Source organism: Hyalella azteca, unplaced genomic scaffold (assembly GCF_000764305.2).
Source record: "Hyalella azteca isolate HAZT.00-mixed unplaced genomic scaffold, Hazt_2.0.2 contig15661, whole genome shotgun sequence".
In the NCBI taxonomy this organism is placed as follows: Eukaryota; Metazoa; Arthropoda; class Malacostraca; order Amphipoda; family Hyalellidae; genus Hyalella; species Hyalella azteca.
This window is the reverse complement of record NW_025945503.1, coordinates 806,538-829,527: the sequence shown is the minus strand read 5'-3', so window position 1 is coordinate 829,527 and position 22,990 is coordinate 806,538. Positions and strand designations below refer to the sequence as shown.

Genomic DNA, 22,990 nt, shown 5'->3' with positions numbered 1-22,990 from the left:
TTCTCTCATTAACCGATATTTTTCATCGGATGAGTCCTGCCTGCTCCTCTATAACACAGTCTGGTTTGAGTGGCCGTTGTTTTCTGATAATTCCAATTTATTGTTTGTATCACTTGAAAACTATTTATCGGTAATATATTTGTAAATAAATTCGTAGATAATACTTTCATCACACGATTTAACTTGTTCAGTGTTTTGATACCGAAGTCTAGCATAATTAGATTAATTTTTGGAAAAAAATAGTGGAAAATTGGAGGAGAGAGTTTTTAATCAGTAGGTGGTACACGATTACGATTCGTATTGAAAAGACATTCCTATTTGTGAAATTAGTACACGAATGCTTATTTAAATTTGTGTATAGTTTCCAACTCCATGTTGTAAATAATTATGATTAATTTCTAAACGAAACATGAATTTTTCCCTAGTTGTTGCTTTCAGCTCGATGTATGAATAAAATTATTTAAATTTAGTAAATAAAAATTACGTTCTGCATTTTAGAAATTCTTCATTATGATGAAATTCATTTTCTAGAATAATACATATTACATAAACCATGAGCTCTTTCCATGAACGCCACTTTATAATTTATTAAATTATTTAAAAATGTTCTGAGAGTGATTCATATGATCTCATTTACTTAAATTTAACTAAATCAAGTCAATTAACAATGTTCACGGATTCATGTGGGTTCTGTTACATCTTCAGGTATTGTCATCGGATGTTTGAAGTATACATTATAATTTTGTTCATAGCCATTGTCTAGTATGAATTCCTTATATGGGTCGTCTGTGTGCTCCCTGTAGGATATTTTGGACACCAGAGGCTTCCTTGCGTAGTAGGACTTCTCAGCTTCTAGGATCTCGGCGACTGTCGGTCTGAACACGCTCGTCACGTTCTCGTTGTGTACACTGTAAATTTTGGGGGAAAAGTGAGAATTTAGAAGGAAAGAAAATTTTTTCCTGATGTGTTGCGATTAGTGTATTTACTTGGTATATTATCATTTTTATTTATTAGTATTATAATAATAAAAAAATAATGATAATAATAGGGTATTACCTTATTATTTATGTAGTGTAAATAATATTAATATTAGTGTATTTATTTGGTGTATTATTAGCTTTTTCTGTTCTTGGTTAGTTGGTGTTTAAAAAAAATGATGTAAATTATGACCAGGAACGAATTAATCATCACGAATTTGGTACGCACAAAGATTGTTTTTTTAACGAAATTTAGGGTAAAAGTGCCGTAGTTAAGTTATTGAATGTGTAGCAAGGTTAAAAGCAGCGTGGAATACAAGGACATGCGAAAGAAATCTTTGGATCGTTCCCAAGATGCATTGATTTTCATTTCATGTGAAATCGCACTACTGCATTTTTGAGGTTTTTAATTAGTAATACACTTGCATTTGTTTTCCCTGCTTATTTACAATAAACTATTTTAACGGCGATTGCATGACAGCAGATTCACCGTCAGGTGCAAAAGCTTTAGTAATCGAAACGTAAATAATGTTTCACTGGTTATTTTAATACGATTTCAATTGCTACTCTGATTATCACGTCACTACGTATGAATTACCATGAAAATTCCTATTAAATCGTTGATAAAGAGTTTAATTTTGATATCCGACCAGAAGGGGGAGTTGGGGCAGCCCACCAGGCAGGGGGGGTACTGACCAGAAGGGGGAGTTGGGGCAGCCCACCAGGCAGGGGGGGTACTGACCAGAAGGGGGAGTTGGGGCAGCCCACCAGGTAGAGGGGGTACTGACCAGAAGGGGGAGTTGGGGCAGCCCACCAGGTAGAGGGGGCGGCCCCCCGGGTGGATGAGGTACATCATCGCCAGGTTCTCCTGATTTCCGTGATCGTTGCCGCCGAGACACTGAAGTGCAATAGAAAAGTGTAAGTCTTTTTTTTTTATACTATATTATTAAATATTATTATTCTTATTATTTAATATTAAATATTATGAAATTATATAAATTTATTTACTATTTATTATTTATTTTATTATTATTATTTATTTTTATTATTTATTTATCATTATATTATATTAGTAAATATTATATTAATATTAAAACCTACGCGTAAAATGTAAGTTATTGCAAATAAACATCGTTTGTGAAAAAACGATTTATGATGGGTAAATATCTTATTAATTGAATTTATTTTTTCGGTATGGCTCTTCGAAGGTTGAGCGAGGTATACGAATTCTTATATTTATTCTATATAAAGAGTGGCCTTATTCATAGCCACTCTTCGGAGCTATGAATCTCCATTTCATTGCCCGCTGTACCAACGTCCTGAGAACAAGAATATATTTAAGAGAGGCCCTAAATACCCATCATGAAGGACCCTAAATACCATCATGAAGGACCCTATAAATACCAATCATGAAGGACCCTAAATACCCATCATAAAGGACCCTAAATACCATCATGAAGGACCCTAAATACCATCATGAAGGACCCTAATTACCTCTCATGAAGAACCAATAATCCCATCATAAAGGACCCTAAATACCATCATGAAGGACCCTAAATACCAATCATAAAGGACCCTAAAAACCTATCAGAAAGGACTCTAGTTCCCATCATGCAGGACCCTAATAACCTATCATGTAGGACCCTAAATACCCATCATGAAGGACCCTAAATACCTGAAAGCAAAGCTTCTCACCTTCATAGTCACTTCGAAGGCTCTGTAAGGATCATCTTCCGAAGGAATGTCCAAAAACGCCACAAGCGAAGCGTTCGCCTGAACATGATCACGAAAAATATTGCGGGTAAAAATACATTCGTCTCGAAAAAACGATTATTTTTTGTTTACATTTTTAGCCTGTGTAATCAAGATTGCTGGCAAATAATTTATAAGTTGAAACGATACACTTTCTGCAAATCGCTCAACTAATTTGTTATAAAATTTGTACGTTTAACATATATGGGGAAAGATAATTGTTGTAGAAATAAATGAGGTAACTGTTTCCTGTCCTGAGAAACAAGCAGCCTATCTTTATATCTTTAATTGCTTCACTACAGCGGTTTTGCCGAAACTTTGCAAATGTACATATCTATATTTTTAGTTTAATAATAAAATGCATTTCTATTAAATAATTTGGTTCAGGCAACATAAATTCCGTAGATTATTGCTGAGCAGTTTACTTATAGGAAATAACCTAACTAGGGAAATGTATTTAAATTGTATCCAGACGTCACCCTGATTTTTGGCCAGAGGTCAATGAGTAATTTAACAATATGCTAATCAGCTCATTCTCAGTGATTTTCCTGTGATCCTTCACGCGACGATCCTTCACGCGATCCTTCCTCAGTGATCCTTCACGCGACGTACGTATCCTTCACGTGACGTACGTATCCTTCACGTGACGTACGTATCCTTCACGTGACTCACGTATCCTTCACGTGACTTACGTATCCTTCGCTTGACTTACGTATCCTTCACGTGACTCACCGGGAACTGGTCCAGCAGCCCAGGAGTGCAGGGATGCTGCTGGTGTAGCTGCAGCTGCAGCGCACGCCGCACCTCGCGCAGGTGGTGGAGCGTGTAGCGGCGCCGCGATGCGCTGGTTAAAAGCGTATATTATAACGTCAAGCGTATATTATAACGTCACGCGTATATTATAACGTCACGCGTATATTATAACGTCACGCGTATATTATAACATACATTATTGGTAGGCAAAACATTACTGAATCTTATTAATAAATGTTAAAATGATGTTAAAGTATAAAGAACATACTTATAGTTTTTATAATATTTAATGACAAGAGTTAAGTAGTAAATTTACTTGTAATATAATTATATTGTAACGCTCTTTATGATTATGCAAATTATTGATAAATGTTATTCATGAATGATTTCAGGATGCTAAGATATCGAGAAAAATTAGAGAAATGATATTGGTCACTTGGCGATTAAAATGGTGAGTACAATAATTTGAATGCTGAAATAATATCGTGAGCTGCGGCAAAAATTTTGACACCCATTGTAATAATCTCAATTATCTTGAATTATTAATATGGAGGGCATGGTTATTATTATTATCATCCGGTTTTTAGATTTCAATTATAATAATTAATTGAAGGTGATTAGCGTAAAATCTCTTCCAACTAATTGGAAATGACATTCAAAGTAATGTGAATTTAGTTGCGAATAGGTTGTGAATAAATAGTGTTGACTCGAACATGTCGAAGCTATCTCATTGCTATTTTAATTAACTTCGTTGCACTGAAAAATTTCTAAACGTATTTTCTTTATATTCTCATGGGGATAATTCCGAGTTTTCAGATAAATTTTGATATTACATTCAATGCTTGTTGAGAATGCCCAAAATTAAGGGATTCTTAATAGTTATTATACGTTGTGCGATTTAGTTTATGCAAAACCTAACGCATATATCGTTCATTTGCCCTATGATTAGGCCTAAAATGTACCATAAAATTTATTTTATGATTTAATTTAATTTATTTTGATGGAAAAATATTTTGAAACTTCTCTAAATCTTTTTGAAGCTTCGTCATTAATTTATTTATAAAATTGATAAATGCATGTCTTGGTGCAAAGCTCTGATTTTTTAATTCTAAATAATTTCATTACGAAATCTATATTATGGAGAAGATTTATCTTGGATTATTATTAAATCTTATTAGTGTATTATGGACCAATTAATAGGGCAATCGGGAGGGCTGGACGGCTTTCGTAGTTTTAATTGTATTCTCTAACTCATAGCATATAAAAGGCAAAATATTACGCGTTATAATACTAGACGCTTGTCTAATGAATATCTATTTTAATTACTTTTTGGCTACATTTAAGGCTTTTTCATACGTGACAGACCTTGCTACGTCGAGCTTCACGTACGAGACGTCTGCGTTGAATGATCTTCTGTTGTAGTATTGCTCCTGCACAATGCCTGATGTGGGACGTTATAAGACGTGATCAGATATGTTTAGATTTTTTTATAACATCTTTAGACTTGTTTAGATTTGTTATGACATGTTTAGATTTGTTACGACATGTTTAGATTCGTTGCGACATGTTTAAATTTGTTAAGACATGCTTAGATTTGTTAAGACATGTTTAGATTCGTTGCGACACGTTTAAATTTGTTAAGACATGCTTAGATTTGTTAAGACATGTTTAGATTTGTTACGACATGTTTAGATTTGTTAAGAAATGTTTAGATTTGTTAAGAAATGTTTACATGTATTAAAACATTTTTAGAATTGTTAAGATATGCTTACGTGTATTAAGACATTTTTAGATTTGTTGAGATATGTTTAGATTTGTTAATAGATGTTTAGATTTGCTAAGACATGTTTAGATTTGTTAAGACATGGTTAGATTTGTTAAGATACGTTTAGATTTGTTAAGACAAGTTTAGATTTGTTAGGACATGTTTGGATTTGTTAAGACACGTTTAGATTTGTTAAGACATGTTTAGATTTGTTAAGACACGTTTAGATTTGTTGACATGTTTAGATTTGTTAGCTCATGTTTAGATTTGTTAAGACATGTTTAGATTTTTTGTTTAGACTTGTTAAGACATGTTTAAACTTGTTATTTAGACTTGTTAAGATATGTTTAAACTTGTTAAGACATGCTTAGGCTTGTTTTGACGTGAGTAAACGTGATGTTTGTGAGGCGGTTTTGAAAGGTTATTGTCATATTTCGGATGCATTCTATTTTTCAATTTGCTGCAAGGCAAAACTGCTAGGATTTACGTAAAATGGAAGACGCAGTGTGAATTGAAAAAAATGGAATATATGTCAAAAAACTTGTAGAATAAGTTCAAACATTTCAAATATACGACTTATTACTTGGTATAATAATTTCTAGGTAGTTTATTTCTATGAAATCTATTGAATTTAATGTGTCATTGAAGTTTGAATTTTATAAGTTTAAGTATCACGGTACTTGTTTAGCTCACCCGAGATGTGCACTCCTCCTGCCCCTTGGTGTCGCGACCTGGGCACTTCGGGCGCCAGGATGTGGCGGTGGCCCATGACATTACCGCGGTAGAAGAAATCCCAGTCACTGATCTGCCCATGGAGGTTATGGATGAATTTGTGTTGTCATCTGCCCATGGAGGTTATTGATGAATTTGTGTTGTCATCTGCCCATGGAGGTTATGGATGAATTTGTGTTGTCATCTGCCCATGGAGGTTATGGATGAATTTGTGTTGTCATCTGCCCATGGAGGTTATGAATGAATTTCTGTTGTCTTAATCATATGCACTTGTCTTGTTGCAGTGAACTTATTTTGCGAAGAGAAAAGCTATTGTCGCAATTTTCGGTAATAACTATTCGTCAGTCATTTGATGAAGTATGTATCAATGAATTTCAAGGAAAAATGTCCCTGGAAATTTAAATTAACTGAGCATTGATTTTGACGAAAATTTTTTATGATGCAATGATAAAAGCAATCTCATGCAATGTACTTAAAATCAAGTTTTGAGTAAAAGAATGGAAGTCGTACATATACAAGTTCATATATATAAAACTTCTATACGTGAAAAGGTGTTCCTAATGAAAAATTCTGTTCGTTTCGCCACCGACTATGAGTCCGACGAGGACGATTCGCCATGTCATAAAAACGTTAAATTTACGTCAGTATTAAATATAAGATCGATGTGCGGCTGTAAAGTCATGTAACGTGCAACTGTCGATCGTCTGCGGAGAGCTGTAGGACGTAAATTCAGTGATGAAATTTTCTTAAGAGAATAAGAATTGAACATAAAACGAGGACTAAAATATTCATGCGGCGTTCCAACATTTGTATCCAGCTTTTTAACTTTTCATTGTGCAACGAAGCTTGAATACTTTTCGCAACTGGTGTAATTTTTGTATACTGCTGCTGTCTGTGCTGTACACAACAGCTGAAAACACTGCGCATTGTTACCGTTATTAATATACCGTACGCTGTTTGATGGCAATGTGCACTAGCTTCTACTGCCCATGCCGTACAGTGTAGATATAAGCTATCAGTACTGTACATTGCTGCTGTCTTTACTTTAAACAACGCTATCATTATTGTGGTCTACTGCTGTCTATATAGTACGCTGCTTTTGAAAATAACGTACACAATATATATTTGACAATAACGGACAAAAAACCTATTTGACAATAACGTACACATTACATATTTAACGATAACGCGCACAATATATATTTGACGATAACGTGCACAATATATATTTGACAATAACGTACACAATATATTATACAATTTATTCTACTGTGTGGCATGTGCGGTTACCTCACTACTATCTCTCGGTTGAGGAGGGATTGCGATGCTCTGTCAACTGCTGTCTCGGATTTAGAAAAATGATGTCTATGTTGTCGGGTTCAAAGCTCTTGCCATTTGCTTTAGTTGTATTTGATGCAGTTCAAGAACTGATATTTTCTTCTGCATGGTATATATGACACTGATACTAAGATCATGGCAACATTCCAGCCACTTCCAAATATGCTAAAGACGAAAACTTATAATGTCATTTATACCAGGTCTGCACGACTTTATGGTCCTTTTGACCAGCTTTGTAAACTGGGACTGTTTCCCATGGATGTTAAAACCATTTTATCAGTATTATCAGTATTAGCTATATGAACCAGAGTGATCTTTTATTAAGAATTACGGCAACTAATGTATTATGTGTATTATGTACCGTATAGTCCGCGTGTCTTGCTTGTGTGGTGCATGCGTGAGACAGGAAATAAGCGTGACGAGTTTTTACTAGCAGTTTTTGGGCGAAATAACGCCGATAAAAGTTGAAATCTCGCCGGTGTATCTTCCGTGAACTCGGCGCTCATTGCTCATAATTAATCGTTGTCCTGACAGACTGGAATTTTGTTGATATTTAAAAAGGATAAGAGTTGAATTTGAATTGGAAAAAAAACATTCAAGATTGAAGTCGTTTCTTAGTTTTTTGTTTTATCGTAACATTTCACAAAATATATCGCAGTGTAATCTCATGCAGGAGATGCATACAGTGTAACCATTTCTCTCATAGAAAACTCATCCCCTGCTATTCCTCATAAAAAAAAAACATTTTTCAAACTACTTGCAAGGAAAATTTACTTTACAACTCACAAAATACTCGGCTGGCCAGAAGTCGATTTCTTCAAGCTCCTTGCCAACGACCCGCGTGATCATCCAGCCGTAGGCGAAGGTTCCGCCGTGCCGGACAAGGCGGCTGAGGTTGTGCGCTGTCTCCGGGTACGAGTGAGTGTTGTAGGCGTTCACGCAGAGCAATAGCTCATCGCGGTCACTTAACAGCGGGGCTGTCTGCTGGAAGTATCTTTGAGAAATTGATATATTGGTTAACATTGATGGAGCTTTTGTGATATATTGGCGAACATTAATGATGGAAGTATCTGTGATACATTGTTATATTGGAAAACATTGATGGAAGTATCTGTGATACATTGTTATATTGGCTAACATTGATGGAAGTATCTATGATACATTGATATATTGGTTAACATTGATGGAAGTATCTGTGATACATTGATATATTGGTTAACATTGATGGAAGTATCTGTGATACATCGATATATTGGATAACACTGATAGAAGTATCTGTGATAAATTGATCCCTTAACAAAACTTACAATTTGCCATATGAAGTCGTAGAGCACGATTTCATTTAAAGTAAACAAATTGTCAGTTTAACTAATTTTGGTAAATAATTTTTTCCGGAACACGAGCTCATTCAGTGTAATAGAGATTTGTTTGTTTTGTTGATATTCAAAGCTTATTTTCCTTCAGTTCTCAGCGTTTTGTTAACAAACTAACGCTCAATTTAGCTGATAATGCAATACTAATTAATTGATTTTTAAACTGCTTGCTTTATGAAAACAATATCATTATCTAAACCGAGGAAAAATTTCCCTTCGTCACTAAGAAGATAGAAAACAGCACATAAATTTAATGATAACCAGTGGAATGGTTTTCAAATAAAATGGTTAAACCAGTGGAATAGTTTAACCAAACCAAACAGTTCAACCAGTGGAATACTTTAACCAAATCAAATAGTTTAACCATTTTAAAGATGCTATATTTTTCACCATAAAATTACTAAAAAATTCCACAAAATCAAGAATTATTCAAGTAATAACCAATCTTCCAAATAAAACCAGTGTAATAGTTTCCAAAGAAAGTTACTAACGACATTATATCTGGCGACAACTGGACATCATCTTCAAGGATGACGGCGAACTCAGCGTGCTGGAACAAGCGGAAGACTTGCGTCACCGAGAACTGGATCATGACGTTGATACGAGACAGAGTACCTACAGGTAGAACGATATACTTTGCGGAGAAACTTTTACAATATTCTGAATCACATACATAGTGTCAAGACCTGATTGTTTATAATATGCAAAATAGGAAATTTGTACTACTATGAAAAACCTTACTCTGCATTATATACCTAGTGAGAGCATGACCGTTCTGTGCATGATGTGCTCAATAAGGCAGGCAAATAGGTGCACCGTTTTATGCAACTTAATGGGAATAATCTGTACTAATAATGGAAAACAAACACTCCTTCTAACGTCCCAACAGAAGATAGTGTTTTACAGGCTCAGAATATTCAGAGGCCACGGGTCATTGTGATGTCGAAACAGTATGTTTAAAGTGAATTATCGTTATAATGAAACTCATTGTACTGTGATTATTGACTCGAAATATTTAAAAATAATTCCAACGATGATTCACAACCTCCTTTTACTTTATAATTATGACCTCTTTTGACAGTGTTTTGATCAGCCACCGTCACACTGATGTTCAGTAGCCGCGCCAGATGCTGGGCCGCGTCTCTCGGGCCGTCCAGACACATCACCATCGGGACCTGCTGGCCAGCAGGGTGCCTGCGTACCACCCTGATCTGCTGCAGCACTTGAGGCAACCGCAACGCCCCGACCAGCGCTACTGCTATCACCGGCAGCGAGCTGTTCAGAGGCTGAAAACGTTTTTAGCGCATTTTCTCATTTACGGAAAAAATGCACTATTGTGCTCGCCATGTCCGTCTGTCTGTCTGTCCGTCAGTCTGTCCGTCCGTGACCTCAAGTTTTCGTCGAGAAAATGCGTTCTCTGTCACTCACTGCAGTGAGTACTGAGTTATATTTTTTTACTATTATTCATTGCGTTAGTGCTAATTCATTGTGGTATTGATACAGCAAGCTGTTCAGCGGCTGAAAACGTTTTTTTAATTATTATTCATTGCGTTAGTGCTGATTCATTGTGGTATTGATACAGCAAGCTGTTCAGCGGCTGAAAACGTTCTTTAAAATCATTATTTATTGAGTTAGCCTGGATTCAACGCCCCTACCAGAGCAACTGCTATCACCGGCAGCGAGCTGTTCAGAGGCTGAAACGGGCTTATTCAATTATTATTCATTGTGTTAACCCTGATTCATTGTGGTACTGATATTTTTATTGGATGTAAATACTGTTAACCTCAACTCGTTAGTTCCTTACTGAGTTCATCTAAGAAATTTGTCATGAAGAGGTGAAAAGATTGGGAGTTTGAATAAAATACTTTCGGCAGTATCTTTAAACATGAGATAGACAAAGATTAGCTATACACTCTTAGTAATAAAAATTAAATAATTGATTAAAAATAATCACAATTGAAAATTTAATAACATTCAAAATTTGAATAGTTTAAATGTAATAACTAGGAAGCTCACCAGGGCACGCGGAACGAGCGCTTCAATGGTGGCATTACAGGCACAAAAGTCCCCAAAACCTTCATATTTCTCGCAGAATTCTGCGTGGTCGCCTGTCAGAGCGCTGCCTGCACCACATCTTTCTGACTCAATAAAAAACTATGTTAATCCAGTCTCCTCTACATTGTATGCCAGAAACGTTCCCAACAGTCTTCAAATGTTTAAATTATATTATTTTAAAGGTTGTTAGCCGAACGAAATCCACTTGTAATCAACGTTATTTGAACGTCATTCGTCTGGAAGTTTGATTGATTGATGAGTTCCACTGAAATGTGTCACAGTACACATCAGGTGGCTACTCTCTCTAATCCTCATTGTGAAAATTGATGTACTCGTGCACCTTATCGTTTTCAACACGCAAATTTGATTGCATACATCGTCAGTACTGGAGAACGGAAGGTTTCATTCACCAGTAAAAATTCTTATGAAAAACAGAATATTAGTGAGTACCTACTGCAGATTCTGATGCTGAGGTCAAAGTTTGATAATGATACAATACAAAAATATTCCTTTTTTCACGTCTGGTTCTTTAAATTATCTTGTTGTCCTTCTAGCAAATAATTCATTGCGAAACACTTTAAAATTGAAACTAGTCCTATATATGTGGTCACTCTGCACAAGTGCACATTATAATGCTTTGAACTTATATCAAGAGCGATGATGATCTTTTATTATCGTGCTATTAACTCATTTCACGCTAATTCCTCATGCAAATTTTCACGGTAACAAACGTTCGCTTTAAATACCGTTACTATCTTATCCTCTGCTCTGAGGCCAATGACAGTGTCCAAACCTGTTAGGTACACGTAAGAAAACCATATACTGTTATCAAGAACAATTATTCCCTTTTATTTTTTCTCTAGATAACTACTCATTTTCACGATAATTACTCATACAAATTTTCCTGCTAACAAGCTTACGCTAAGAACACCGTTATTACACTGTTATAAAAATGACCGTTAACGGTATTACCGGCGTTTCAGTGGCCGGTAGACACGTGAAAAGAAACACCGCTTCACCGTTTTTATTCTAATTTAACACCAGAAATCCGTAAAACATCTGATAAAAACGGCGAAACAGTTTATTTTCACGGGGCGACAGGCCACTAGGATGCCGGTGGGACCGTTTTTTCACCGTTTGTTCTAACAGTGTACCAAGTCAAATTTAACAGGCGTAAGCTATAAATCTTACCCTCTACACTGAGGGTGATGACCGTGTCCACAACAAGAGGCGGACCATCCCACTCGTAACCCTGAGCGATCTGTGCAGTGCTCGGTTGGTCATACTTGGTACATACTGCCTCGAGTATCACTGATGGAGGGATACGTGATGCTGATGCTCGTGTCTTCACTACGAGGATAAAAGGCTCGTAGAGTACGAGCGATCCTACGAACTGCGAGCCGAGTTGTAAGATCAGCGATGTCGCCGCTTCTGAAAGCTCCTTCACGAAATCTGGCTGCACACAACATCAGACCACTGACAACAACTGATAATTAAGCTCGAAATCATTGCACACAGAAAGATTGTAATAAATTGACACTCGAAGAATCTTCTATAATTCGAACTTTTTATGCAGGTATCTGCTTTTGATTAAGTATGCAATAATTTGGCCAAAATACTCAAAGCTCGTACATGTACGAGAATGCACGTACAAAAATTTTAAATAACTTGCACGCGAATAATTTTTCCATAGTTAGAAATTTTCAGCTAGGTAAACGTTTATGATTAAGTACATATGCCAGGAGACTCGCAATTTTGCGTGAATACTCACGGCACCAACGAGTACAAGAATGCGTCCATCTTTGATAGATTTTATTTCCGTGACAAGTTCGGCAGCACTCGCGGGTTCCCAGGTTGTGTAGTTGGCAGTGCGCATCACAGCGCCGGTTTGTGCGTTCAGAGCGATCACGTGAACGCCGGCGTGCTGGCGCCGTAGATTAACTGCGCTCCAACGCATCGTTCTGTTCCAGGACCGGTATACCTGCACGGTTAAGACGTTAATTCTTGTTGTTATTTTTGTGTGAAAGATGTTACTTCGCTTAAAAATACTGGACCATTTTCAAGGTTTTGTTTTATATTATTTTTGAAATTTAGCTAATGTTCATTGAGGAGTAAGGTGTAAGTAGAACTTGTTTTATTCCAAAATATTGATGACCTCAATGTCTACATTGAAATATTCGTTTTTATGTGGAAAACTTGTTTTATCACGCTTAGGAAAATTCGTTTCATAACTAGATGGGCATTTGATTATCGTCCATGCTTTTCGTGTTTTTTTTTGTAATCATGTAACCAATCGTTGCACATTTGAATTTTGAATCAGATTATAATTACTATCATTTATTTCTTCAAATCCAATTTTGCCTTTGTCTTAAATTTCTCTTTCAAGATAGGCAATGCATTCCGCATTCTCATTGGAATTTTTATTTGCCCTATTTGAAAATTTTCCTTATATTGTACTACAATTGAGTTCGATTCCTCACTTCTTGACCGTTGACTTCGACGACAGCGCCATTTCTGCTCGTGTAGGCATAGAGGGAAATTTTCCCGGCCGCCGGTTTGTTGAGCCTCCCAACCGCCAAGTATTCTCTTTCCGGTCCTGCGGATCGATGTCGCTTGGTCTGCGCGAACGCTTGCGTGGCGGCGGCAAGGCGCCGGTTTTCTTTTAGCGTCTTTGTCGTTTCGTGCGCGACATCGACTGTTGATTTGTTGAAATGCGGATGAAGAATTTTGTCCGAGTTTTCAACTCTGACTTCGCTTTCAACTTCGCTTCCGAAATGCTGATGAAGAATTTTGTCCGAGTTTTCAACTCTGACTTCGCTTTCAACTTCGCTTCCGAAATGCTGATGGAGAATTTTGTCCGAGTTTTGCTCGAATTCATCAACTTTGCTTCCTTTGGCATCGTTAAGATGAAGCGCTCCTGACAAATTAGAATCAGTTTCTTTAGTGATGAAAAAATTTTGAATTTCTTTATGCGATTTTGGAAAATATTTTCCTGCGATCGGTGCTTTTCGCGACTGATCGTGTTGATGGGAAAATTTATTGCTATGAGAATCATACTTTACTTTATGATCGAGGTTTGACGCGAAATTTTTTTTAAAACCTCCGTTTTTGTTGAAATCGTTTTGAAAATCCTCCGTCTTTTCGGGAGTATTTTGCGAAATTACATGGAACTGCTGCGTCTGATTCTGCAAAGCGAATTTTGGGTCTTCTGATGATGGGAGATAAACGCCGTCGTTTGTGGAATCTGAAACAACATAAAAGATCACATTAAATATTGCTGGATCTTGATATAATTTAGAACTATTCTAGTTTCATGATGTTCGAAGTGCAGTCACATAAGTGACAGGTGATGTATTCCTCTACAATTTGTTGGTAATTATTTTTCCTCATTTTCACTGCACATCTCAAAATTTAGTTTAGTTCTAAATTTATAAAATGAATGACCAGACAGCGTACTGAAATACATATTATCAGAGTGAAATCGTAAAACCAAAGAAATAAATTTCCTCAAGATACATCAAAATTACCCTAGAATCTGGAGCGCAAAGAAGATCGAAGATCCTATAAATCCACACGATTGGATTTTCGGTTGCTGTTTGCCGTGGCTAAGCTTACCTGTTGCTCTGGAGCTGTTGCGTGCCTTGAGCAGCAGTTGGGGCTGATGTATTTTTTGTATTAATTCAGCTGTTTTTGCTGTCGCTGTTGCACCAGCCGACGCCATGCGATGTAACACTGCAACTGATGCTGTAGTAGAATTCAATGGTTGCACGACTGTCGTATTTGTGTGGTGTTGTATGAATTCTAAATCATGCGGCGGCACTCTCATCATTTCAAATCCGTCAGGTGTGGACACTTGGTCTCCATCGGTTACAGCCTGTGTGCTAGATTCTTTCTTTAATTCGTCTCCATGTTCTTCATGGAGCTTTATTCCGTGGTTAAGAGAGCGCACATGATGGCAACTTCCGATGACGAGTGTGAGGCAAATAGACGTGATGTATAAATTCATTTTCGCGGAATGATAATAAAACTTTTCGCACTTTCAATTGTTAACAACTCCCTAGTGATTTATAATTTTTCTTCAGTTCAAAATAGTTAGAGATGCGTTATATAGTTTTATTCTTAGTGCTAAATACGAAAGTTGTTTGTAAATTACTTAATTAATATTTTGTTAGTTTTTCATATCGCTTCATAAATTGTTGGAAGCTCACGTACATTACCATCTATCTTATCAATCATGCCAATTTCGCACTTCCGTTCCATTAAGCGAATTGATATTTAGTCACCAATCTCCAAGGTACAGTTCTTTACCACCTTTCAATATATATTTTAAATCGCATTTCATGTTTCATTGACCATCAAAATTCATGTGCAAACTCACGTCTTGAAGTTTACAGGAATACTAGTGCTGGTATGCGTGCATATCCTTGAACTGCCAATGAAGTGTGTTTTTTCCTGAGAATCTTTACGACGTTTCTTTCCTCGTATGAAACTGAGCCTTGATACCCGAACGACACAAAAAATCTTGCTCAGGAATTTTATTTAGCGTCAGCACTTCCTTGTGTCTAATCTAAAATTTTATTCCCAAGTTCGACACCTGTTCTATGGTCGATATTACTCTGAGATATTCATCCTATGTTCGACGTAACTCTGAGACATTGATCCTATGTTCGGCATAACTCTGAGATATTCAATCCTATGTTCAATATTACTCTGAGATATTCAATCCTATGTTCGATATTACTCTGAGATTTTCATCCTATGTTCGACATAACTCTGAGACACTTGATCCTATGTTTGACATTACTCTGAAACATTGTTCCCGAGTTCGGCATTGGTACTATGTTCGACTTTACTCTGAGATTTCGTTCCCAAGTTCGACACCTGTCTTATGTTCGACATTACTCTGCGACATTGTTCCCGAGTTCGAAATTGGTACTATGTTGGACATAACTCTGAGACATTGATCGTATGTTCGACATTACTCTGAGAAATTCATCCTATCTTTGACATTACTCAGAGATATTACTGCTTATGTTTAAATGATCCATAGGCTGAAGGATGTGTATAGTTGTTTGATGTAGAGGTAAAAATATTTTGCGGTAAAACATGTAGGTAATAATATGATTAAAGGAAAAATTATTTTATGACAAGTCAAACAATGTGTGTTCATAAGTAAAGTTATTAACGTATGAATGAAAACCTCACTTGTCGCAAAATCCCTCAAAAAGCTCATTCAGAACTTTTTTTGGTTCGTGATTCAGGTAGTTTAATTTATCCTCAATTCTTGTGGGAAATGTAGAAAAACAATGAGTGCTAAAAATTAACTTTTATACCTATTTTTGAAGTTAGACTGAAGAAATATAGCTGATGGAAAATAGAGGATTTTTCAGCAACAACTCAACTATTTATAGTGATATTCTCGAAATAGAATGGTTATCCCATCCTTCTGGAAGACATGCATCAAACGTGGTCTAAACGAAAGAGATAATTATCTATGTATTGTTTCGTTTTTTGGACTTTTTCGGCTCGGGCACATTTCGGACGTGATTATATTTTTTTCCTATGAAAAACTAATAGTTTTCTTACTATATTTTGTTTCATCTCTTTTCTTCAGTGGCGGCATATGATGAGAGTGAAGAATACACCTTCTCTGCACCTGCTTGCAAGCTATACGCTCTGAACTTCATGACGTCGTCGCGTCTTCTTCTAATTAACAAAAAAATTCAACTTAACGAATATTTGATGTTGGAATGACGTCCGCTTGTAGGGTTTCATTGCACCAAGATGTAGAGTGCAGATGATGGCTTTATCTTGTATATTCACGAACAGGTCTCATCTTGCATAACTCAGATGTATATTTTCATATAAAAGTTTTATTTGCGATCGCAGAGTTGGTGACAATGATGTGTGATGAGTTCTGAGTGAACATATGTCCGTTAACAGGGGTAATTAATTTAAATTTTGACTCTATATTTATTATTAATAAATGCATTGATTAGTCTTTCCCTCGCGCTCGAACTTAACTTGTTATATTAATTATCAGGATTGAGTGTTGCCATCGTAATTAGGTTTTAAAGCACGTAAATTATTAAAAAAAGTGAATGACAAATGTTATGTAAATTTGATTCTAAATAATGTAAATTATGTTATAATCAGCATTAATTACTTGAATATGAAGGAAACAAAGAGCTATGAGTTCTAAAAAATTATTCACGTACGACTACTGAGTAAAAACGGTCATATTCTCCAAACTTTGATCAATTCTTGGCCTGATGCAACAATTACTGGCCAAATTTATCTCAAATTATTGCCACGCATTGAACATGTTTTATTATTTCATAGTTGGGATTTTTATACGCACAGTGCGAATGATTTGACATTCACTTTTTCACTGCTGAACGACCAGTTTTAATGTATAATGATAATTGATGATTATTTTCATCGTTTTTGTAGGTCTAGAAGGGAAATGACGATAAAATTACGAACAATTTTAAATATTTTTGATAAATTAGTGATACAATAACAATCTTGATCGTAAATAGAATTAGGAGTAGGGCAAAGACAACAGAGATTGTTGCAGGCAGTAAAATATCGGGGTTTAATTTAATTAATATTTTTTGTGATGATTAGCGACAATAAAAAGTTGAAACATTAGCAACAACAACGATCAAAATAATTAAGTTTCAAGCGAAGTCTCATGAACTAAATAATTATCCATGATTTACTGTAATGATATAGAAAATTTTTGAAGTTTTTCATAGTGTTAGGATTCGAGCATTCGTAATTTGTTGTAGTGAAGTAGTTTTTCGTTTTCACAGAAGTGAAAATGAAATTGAAAACGCTGTTACGTGAATTATCTACGTTGAAATTAATCTCGACCGATCCGTTTCATTTCTGCTCCGTATTTTTTTTATGCACGGGATTTTTAATTTCTGCTCCGTATTTTTAAATTCTGCTTCATATTTTTATTGCTGCTTCATATTTTTTATTTTTGCTCTTCATTTTTAATTTCTTTCCCGTATTCGGCATCGCACAGAGCAGAGAGAAGTCGTGGCTTACAGTTATTTAAGAAATACACGAAGGCCCATATTTTTTTTATGTGCGTAATAGACAATTAAAACTTCGCTATAGGGAATTAGCTTAATGGTTTCCGCCCCTTTTGAAGGAAGTACGAACAGTTTTGTAAAGAAACGGAGGAAATTATTTAGTACAGTAAATATTTAGTGCGAACATCAGTACAGTATATCGTTATATTGAAAGGCGCACGTGGTCGGCCATCGAAAATCAACCTATTTTTCAACTGATAATAAACTGATTTTTAGCGCATTTTATCTTTTATGGAAAAAAATGCACTATTATGCTCACCATGTCCGTCCGTACGTCTGTCTGTCCGTCCGTGACTTCACGTTTTCGTCGACGAGAACATGCGCTCTCTGTCACTCACTGCAGTGAGTGCTGAGTAATATTTTTTCAATTTTACACTTGATTCTACCTTAATATGCATTGCGATATTCGGTCTTCATAATTAGGAAATAAAATGCATTGCGAATAAAATTTAAAGATCTAGTCAACATTAGCCAGTTGAAGTTTGTATTCGATTCTCAGGAATAAGGCCATTTTATCTATGCCCATTATATAGCAACCAATTTCACTGCACCGACTAGACAGAACCGAGCCTGAGGTTTCAATTTGACCAATTTGTTCTTGCGTGATAACGGTTCTATTTAAGACCTTTACGTTCGAATTATTTTAATGCAATAGTTGCAATTGGCGGCCCTAACAGCGAGGTGATCTTATAAGGGTAAGCCTTCTCTTAAACTTACCCCATTTGCCCCGAAAACTAGGGATAAAATTCTGCCTTTGGAGCGCTAAGTTCCGTAGACTCTCCTCAAGCTCAGCCGTTCGCAAAGGCTGATGCTACATAGAGGCAACATTGCATTTTCTCGTTCTACTGGGGGCATTTATTGGGTCTTTTAAAACTAAATAACCATCAAATACTCACGAGAAAAATGAATTTCCCCATATTATTAGGGTTTTTTAATTATTGAGAAAAAGCTTTCCACTGCCCTGTCATTTAAAAAAAAAACTTTCTCTGCCCTAAATCGACTGACTGTCTTCGTCGCCCATTTACAGTTCTGTATCTTCAGTCCCTGAAGATAAATTTTAAATGCGTCTGATAAGTTAGCGAAGTAACATTCACCGTAAGCTCAAATATCATTCTAGTCACCATATTTTTTTCACCATCTCACTTGTGAGTGTAGATAAGAGAAGTCTTCTTCCTTTCTTCTGTGCATGAATCTGAAGAGTTCGCTGCTAATTTTTATTATTCGCTGTATTTTATCAGGCAAGAGACTCCCTCTCTCTCTCAAGTTCTCTTTGTAAATTCGAGTGCTGACGTCCTCTTGACTCGAGCTGTTGCTCGCTGCCTTTGGAAACGTGAGCAAAGAAGATTTTTTTGTTCGATGTCGGGGGAAATTAAAAGGAGCGGAAAATGTAGCAGTGACTCCAGATGTGCTTCAAGCTTCCTCGAGACTCTCGGCTTCTTTGTAGTACTAATGAAGAACTCAACAATTATTTGGAGGATTATAGTTGTATTTTTACTATACAGTACATATTGAAACTTTTTTTGCGTAATATAATCATTTAAAACGCAGCCGTTTTGGAAAAGGTTATAAATCATGCGTTTTTTTATTCTATCTCTCACTTCTGGATATTCCTCATCACCCAATTGCGTCCGATTAAAAAATTTTTAGTATGTTGAAGCGGTATTTAATGAATATTGTGTAAATAATATTATACTTTATCACAATGGAAATACCTTATTTATTAGTTTGATTTGATATAATATTTACATATAGTTTATATGCACTCATATAGATGTAGATAGAGTCCTGATTTTATTATACACTTGCCCAGTTATCCCACTGAATCAAGGGTCTATTTTTCAATTGGTGTGCGAGGTGTCGTGGTGTCACTTTGTCCTTATCAGCTTCTGATACAAGCCACATGCCTCGCGCCCAGCATCTCTGGCCATCTGAATCAAACTTGGCCGCTCTGTGTGGGGCATCATTTACTGCCGACCGAGGGTAAGATATATACCATTTACTGCCGACCGGCCCGAGGGTAAGATATGTACCATTTACTGCCGACCCGAGGGTAAGATATGTGCCATTTACCCTCGAGCTCTGGGTAAGATGTATGCCATTTAACGCCGAGGTGAGGGTAAGATCTGTGTGGAGGGAAGGTGCCTGTATGTTGCGGGAGGTGACCGTGTGAAGTGCTTGACGAAAGCGGGCTGAGGTTTTACTGTCAATTTAGTTTAGTGTGATGATTAGGGATTTTTTACGGAAGCTCAACGGAGTTAATACGGTTAAAAACATTGTGGAAATATTTTCATTGGAATATTGACTAGTTGAGTGATTTTCAAGAATTTAAATCTTCTAGTTACGTTAATAACCAATGGTAAATTAGTATGAAGCAAGTTTTTCGATTACTTTTTCGATTCAACTCTCACATGATATGAAGTTTTTCAAAAGAAAAGCTGAATTTTTTGCGAAATTTGTCGACGACTGAAATTATTTTCTAGTAGAGCTGCCAAAATGCTGAAGTGGTGCTCGTGTGATGCTCGCCAAAGTGGCAACTATTATACCAACGAGCCGATCAAGACCTTAGCTCAACACACTGATGAAATAAAGGACGAGGAAAATAACCTCTCGGACACCTGGCAAGATGAGCCAACCTATCAGAATTTACCGCGGATTACCAAAACTGTCGGCGATGCAGCTCGTATTGAACCTCAGAGAGGGAATTTGTTACTTGTAAGGAAACATAATGAACAGACTGAAGAATTTCTATCGTTTCCGTTTCATAAATTGGAGAACGACATTGGCTCTTCCGAGCTGACAACCCAATTCGATGTTCCCCAAGAAATTGATGTTCCTAAATCGAAGGACATCTTCGCCCAACTTAGATCGGAACAGACTCAAGATCACGTCAAGAATTTGGAACTTGCCAGTGATAGTCAACGGAGGCAGAGGCTGAAGCTGGCTAATGAAAACAGCTTCCTGGAGTTAGGAAGGGCTGCGTTTGGCGCTGAGATTGTCCCTGAGCACGATTGTTGCACGCCAGAGCTTATCAATCAAATGCCCGTAGTAGAAAAACTTGATCACGTCCAGAACTGTACGATTAGCTCTCAGCACATTGTTTCGGCCCAGAAACAGTTGGATATTTGGCCTCCACACAAAGAACCCAAAGAAAACTTCGAGGATTCTGATGTGAGAAAAAACGACACTTTCGCTTTGCTTTCTGGGGTATTGACGACCATAGACGAGGAAGAATCCCAGTTGCATGCTGATTTCAATCAGGTAATCCAGATGAAGGAAATACAACCTAACGAAAATGTAAATGTCTTACAAAAACAACACAAAAAATATTCTCGTCACCTGGACATTGAAGCGGGGGCTAAGCATGATGTTAGTGATTATGTTGATCAAAAGTTAGAAGGAGGCAGACACATGCAAGATAAAAACGTTGAATTTGAGATGGAATACGACAAAGTTGTCAATTTTAGTAAAAGCGATGCTGGAGGTGCCTGCCTAGATCCAAAAATTTCAGCGATGGCTGATTGCAAACCGTTTGAAATGTATGGGAACAAATCAGCATTGTTCAGTGAAAGTCAGGATATGCCAAGAACTGAGAAGAATTTCTTGAATAGAGAATTTGAAGTGCAGACAGGGAGGTCACTGCCATTGATTGAAACCTGTACATTTACGAAAGCAACAGCGCATTCTACTGCCAAAAACGTCTGTCAACCGGTAAATTTCGAGGGATCGCGAGCCAATGTTCAAAGCAAAATCCGGCCAGTCGTTGCCCAAAATGTTTCTCATTCCATCACTTTTCATGGTACAAAATTTTCTGATTCTCAGCAACCTAGCTTTATTTACAAAACGCGTAAAGCCAAATTGGCCCTGAGCTCCAACTTGTTTAGGATGGTCCGTCAGCTAGACGTCGAGCCGGAGAGCTCTGAAACCGCTGCTTCTCCATTTATTGAGAGTCCAAAGTCTGAAAATTTTTTGAAAAATGAGCCATTTGCGGCTCCTAAGACAAACGCTGTTGTGTCGCAAGAAGCAACGGAGAGTTTCAACGACGCAGAAATAGGCGTTACAAACATTAATATTTTGTCTTGTGACTCTGACACTATTAATTTGTCCTATGCAGATGTGCTTCCTATACAAAGCGGCACTGTGGAAAAAGCAATAAAAATTGAAGTGAATAATCGTGCACATGACACTAAAATGAAACGCGAAAACGAAAAAATTGAAAAGTTACGCAGCAACATAATATTGGATGAAGCCAGGCAGAGAAATATGCCATCTTGTGTATTACAACGAGAAATTTCCTCCACAGACGAAGAAGCTAAAAGCAGCGCCGCTCCAAGTAAAAATTTTAAAGCTACAAATCTAGCCACGCAAGCTCCAACAGCTGCCGTGGCACAGAGTGGAAGTATCGTGTCTACGAAGTTTAGAGAAAATTTGAACAAACTCAAAGAGTTTTATGACACTATAATATCAGATTTTGAGCTGCAGACGAAAGATGATTCTACACCTGTTCATAATAAACTGACTGAGGATAAAGCAACGCATTCAGCAGACGATTCTGTTTTACGATGCACTTTGGTTTCAAAGGAAGAATTTAATCCCAAAATACGAAGAGTTTCTTCGCTGGGCGTCAAATGTGATAAAGAAAATGAAGCCGATTTTTCTTTGTGCGAAGATTCGACAGAAGTTTCTTGTACGTCACCACCAAGTAACGGCTCTGATTCCAGTTATCTGAACCAGTCGTACGGCCTTGCTGATCAGCTCCCAATTTATTCATTGGCTGAAGTTGAGCAGAAAATGAATGACGCAATTTGTGATGAGCGCCGAACTCAAGACTTGGCTCGAGCCTCGACATGCTCGGGGCTCGTCCGTAACAAGATAGCCATATTGAACGGCAGAGAAAACGCGATCAAGTCAAGCGTAAAACTTCTTTCTGTTGAATCCAGTGAAGAGAATGATTGTCTGAACCGTGATTTGAAACCCTCCTGTTCCACGTCTTCTCGAACTTTGAAAGCGGATCTAAATGTAGAAAATGATGCAGGTAATGGCTTCTGTAAAATATATAAGCTTCATCCTGATTATTCTGAGGACGGAAAATCTAAAATCCGAACATCGCTTTCTTCAGTACAAGCATCGAAAAGTTTGTTT

The 22,990-nt window shown here is 36.8% G+C and overlaps 1 protein-coding gene across 1 annotated transcript; it reads right to left on the bottom strand.

Moving 5' to 3' along the window:
- Window positions 1-275: 275 nt before the first annotated feature.
- On the bottom strand, window positions 276-15,142 carry LOC108674804 (protein O-linked-mannose beta-1,2-N-acetylglucosaminyltransferase 1). Its single transcript, XM_018162773.2, has 14 exons — window positions 14,361-15,142; window positions 13,226-13,989; window positions 12,517-12,726; window positions 11,937-12,201; window positions 10,707-10,828; window positions 9,760-9,976; window positions 9,182-9,305; window positions 8,104-8,311; window positions 5,941-6,052; window positions 4,848-4,923; window positions 3,462-3,573; window positions 2,673-2,750; window positions 1,766-1,875; window positions 276-908 (listed from the first exon to the last, which is right to left on the bottom strand). Exons 1-14 carry the CDS (start codon window positions 14,749-14,751, stop codon window positions 680-682), a joined length of 3,018 nt encoding a protein of 1,005 aa, XP_018018262.2. The 5' UTR covers window positions 14,752-15,142; the 3' UTR covers window positions 276-679.
- Window positions 15,143-22,990: the final 7,848 nt, after the last annotated feature.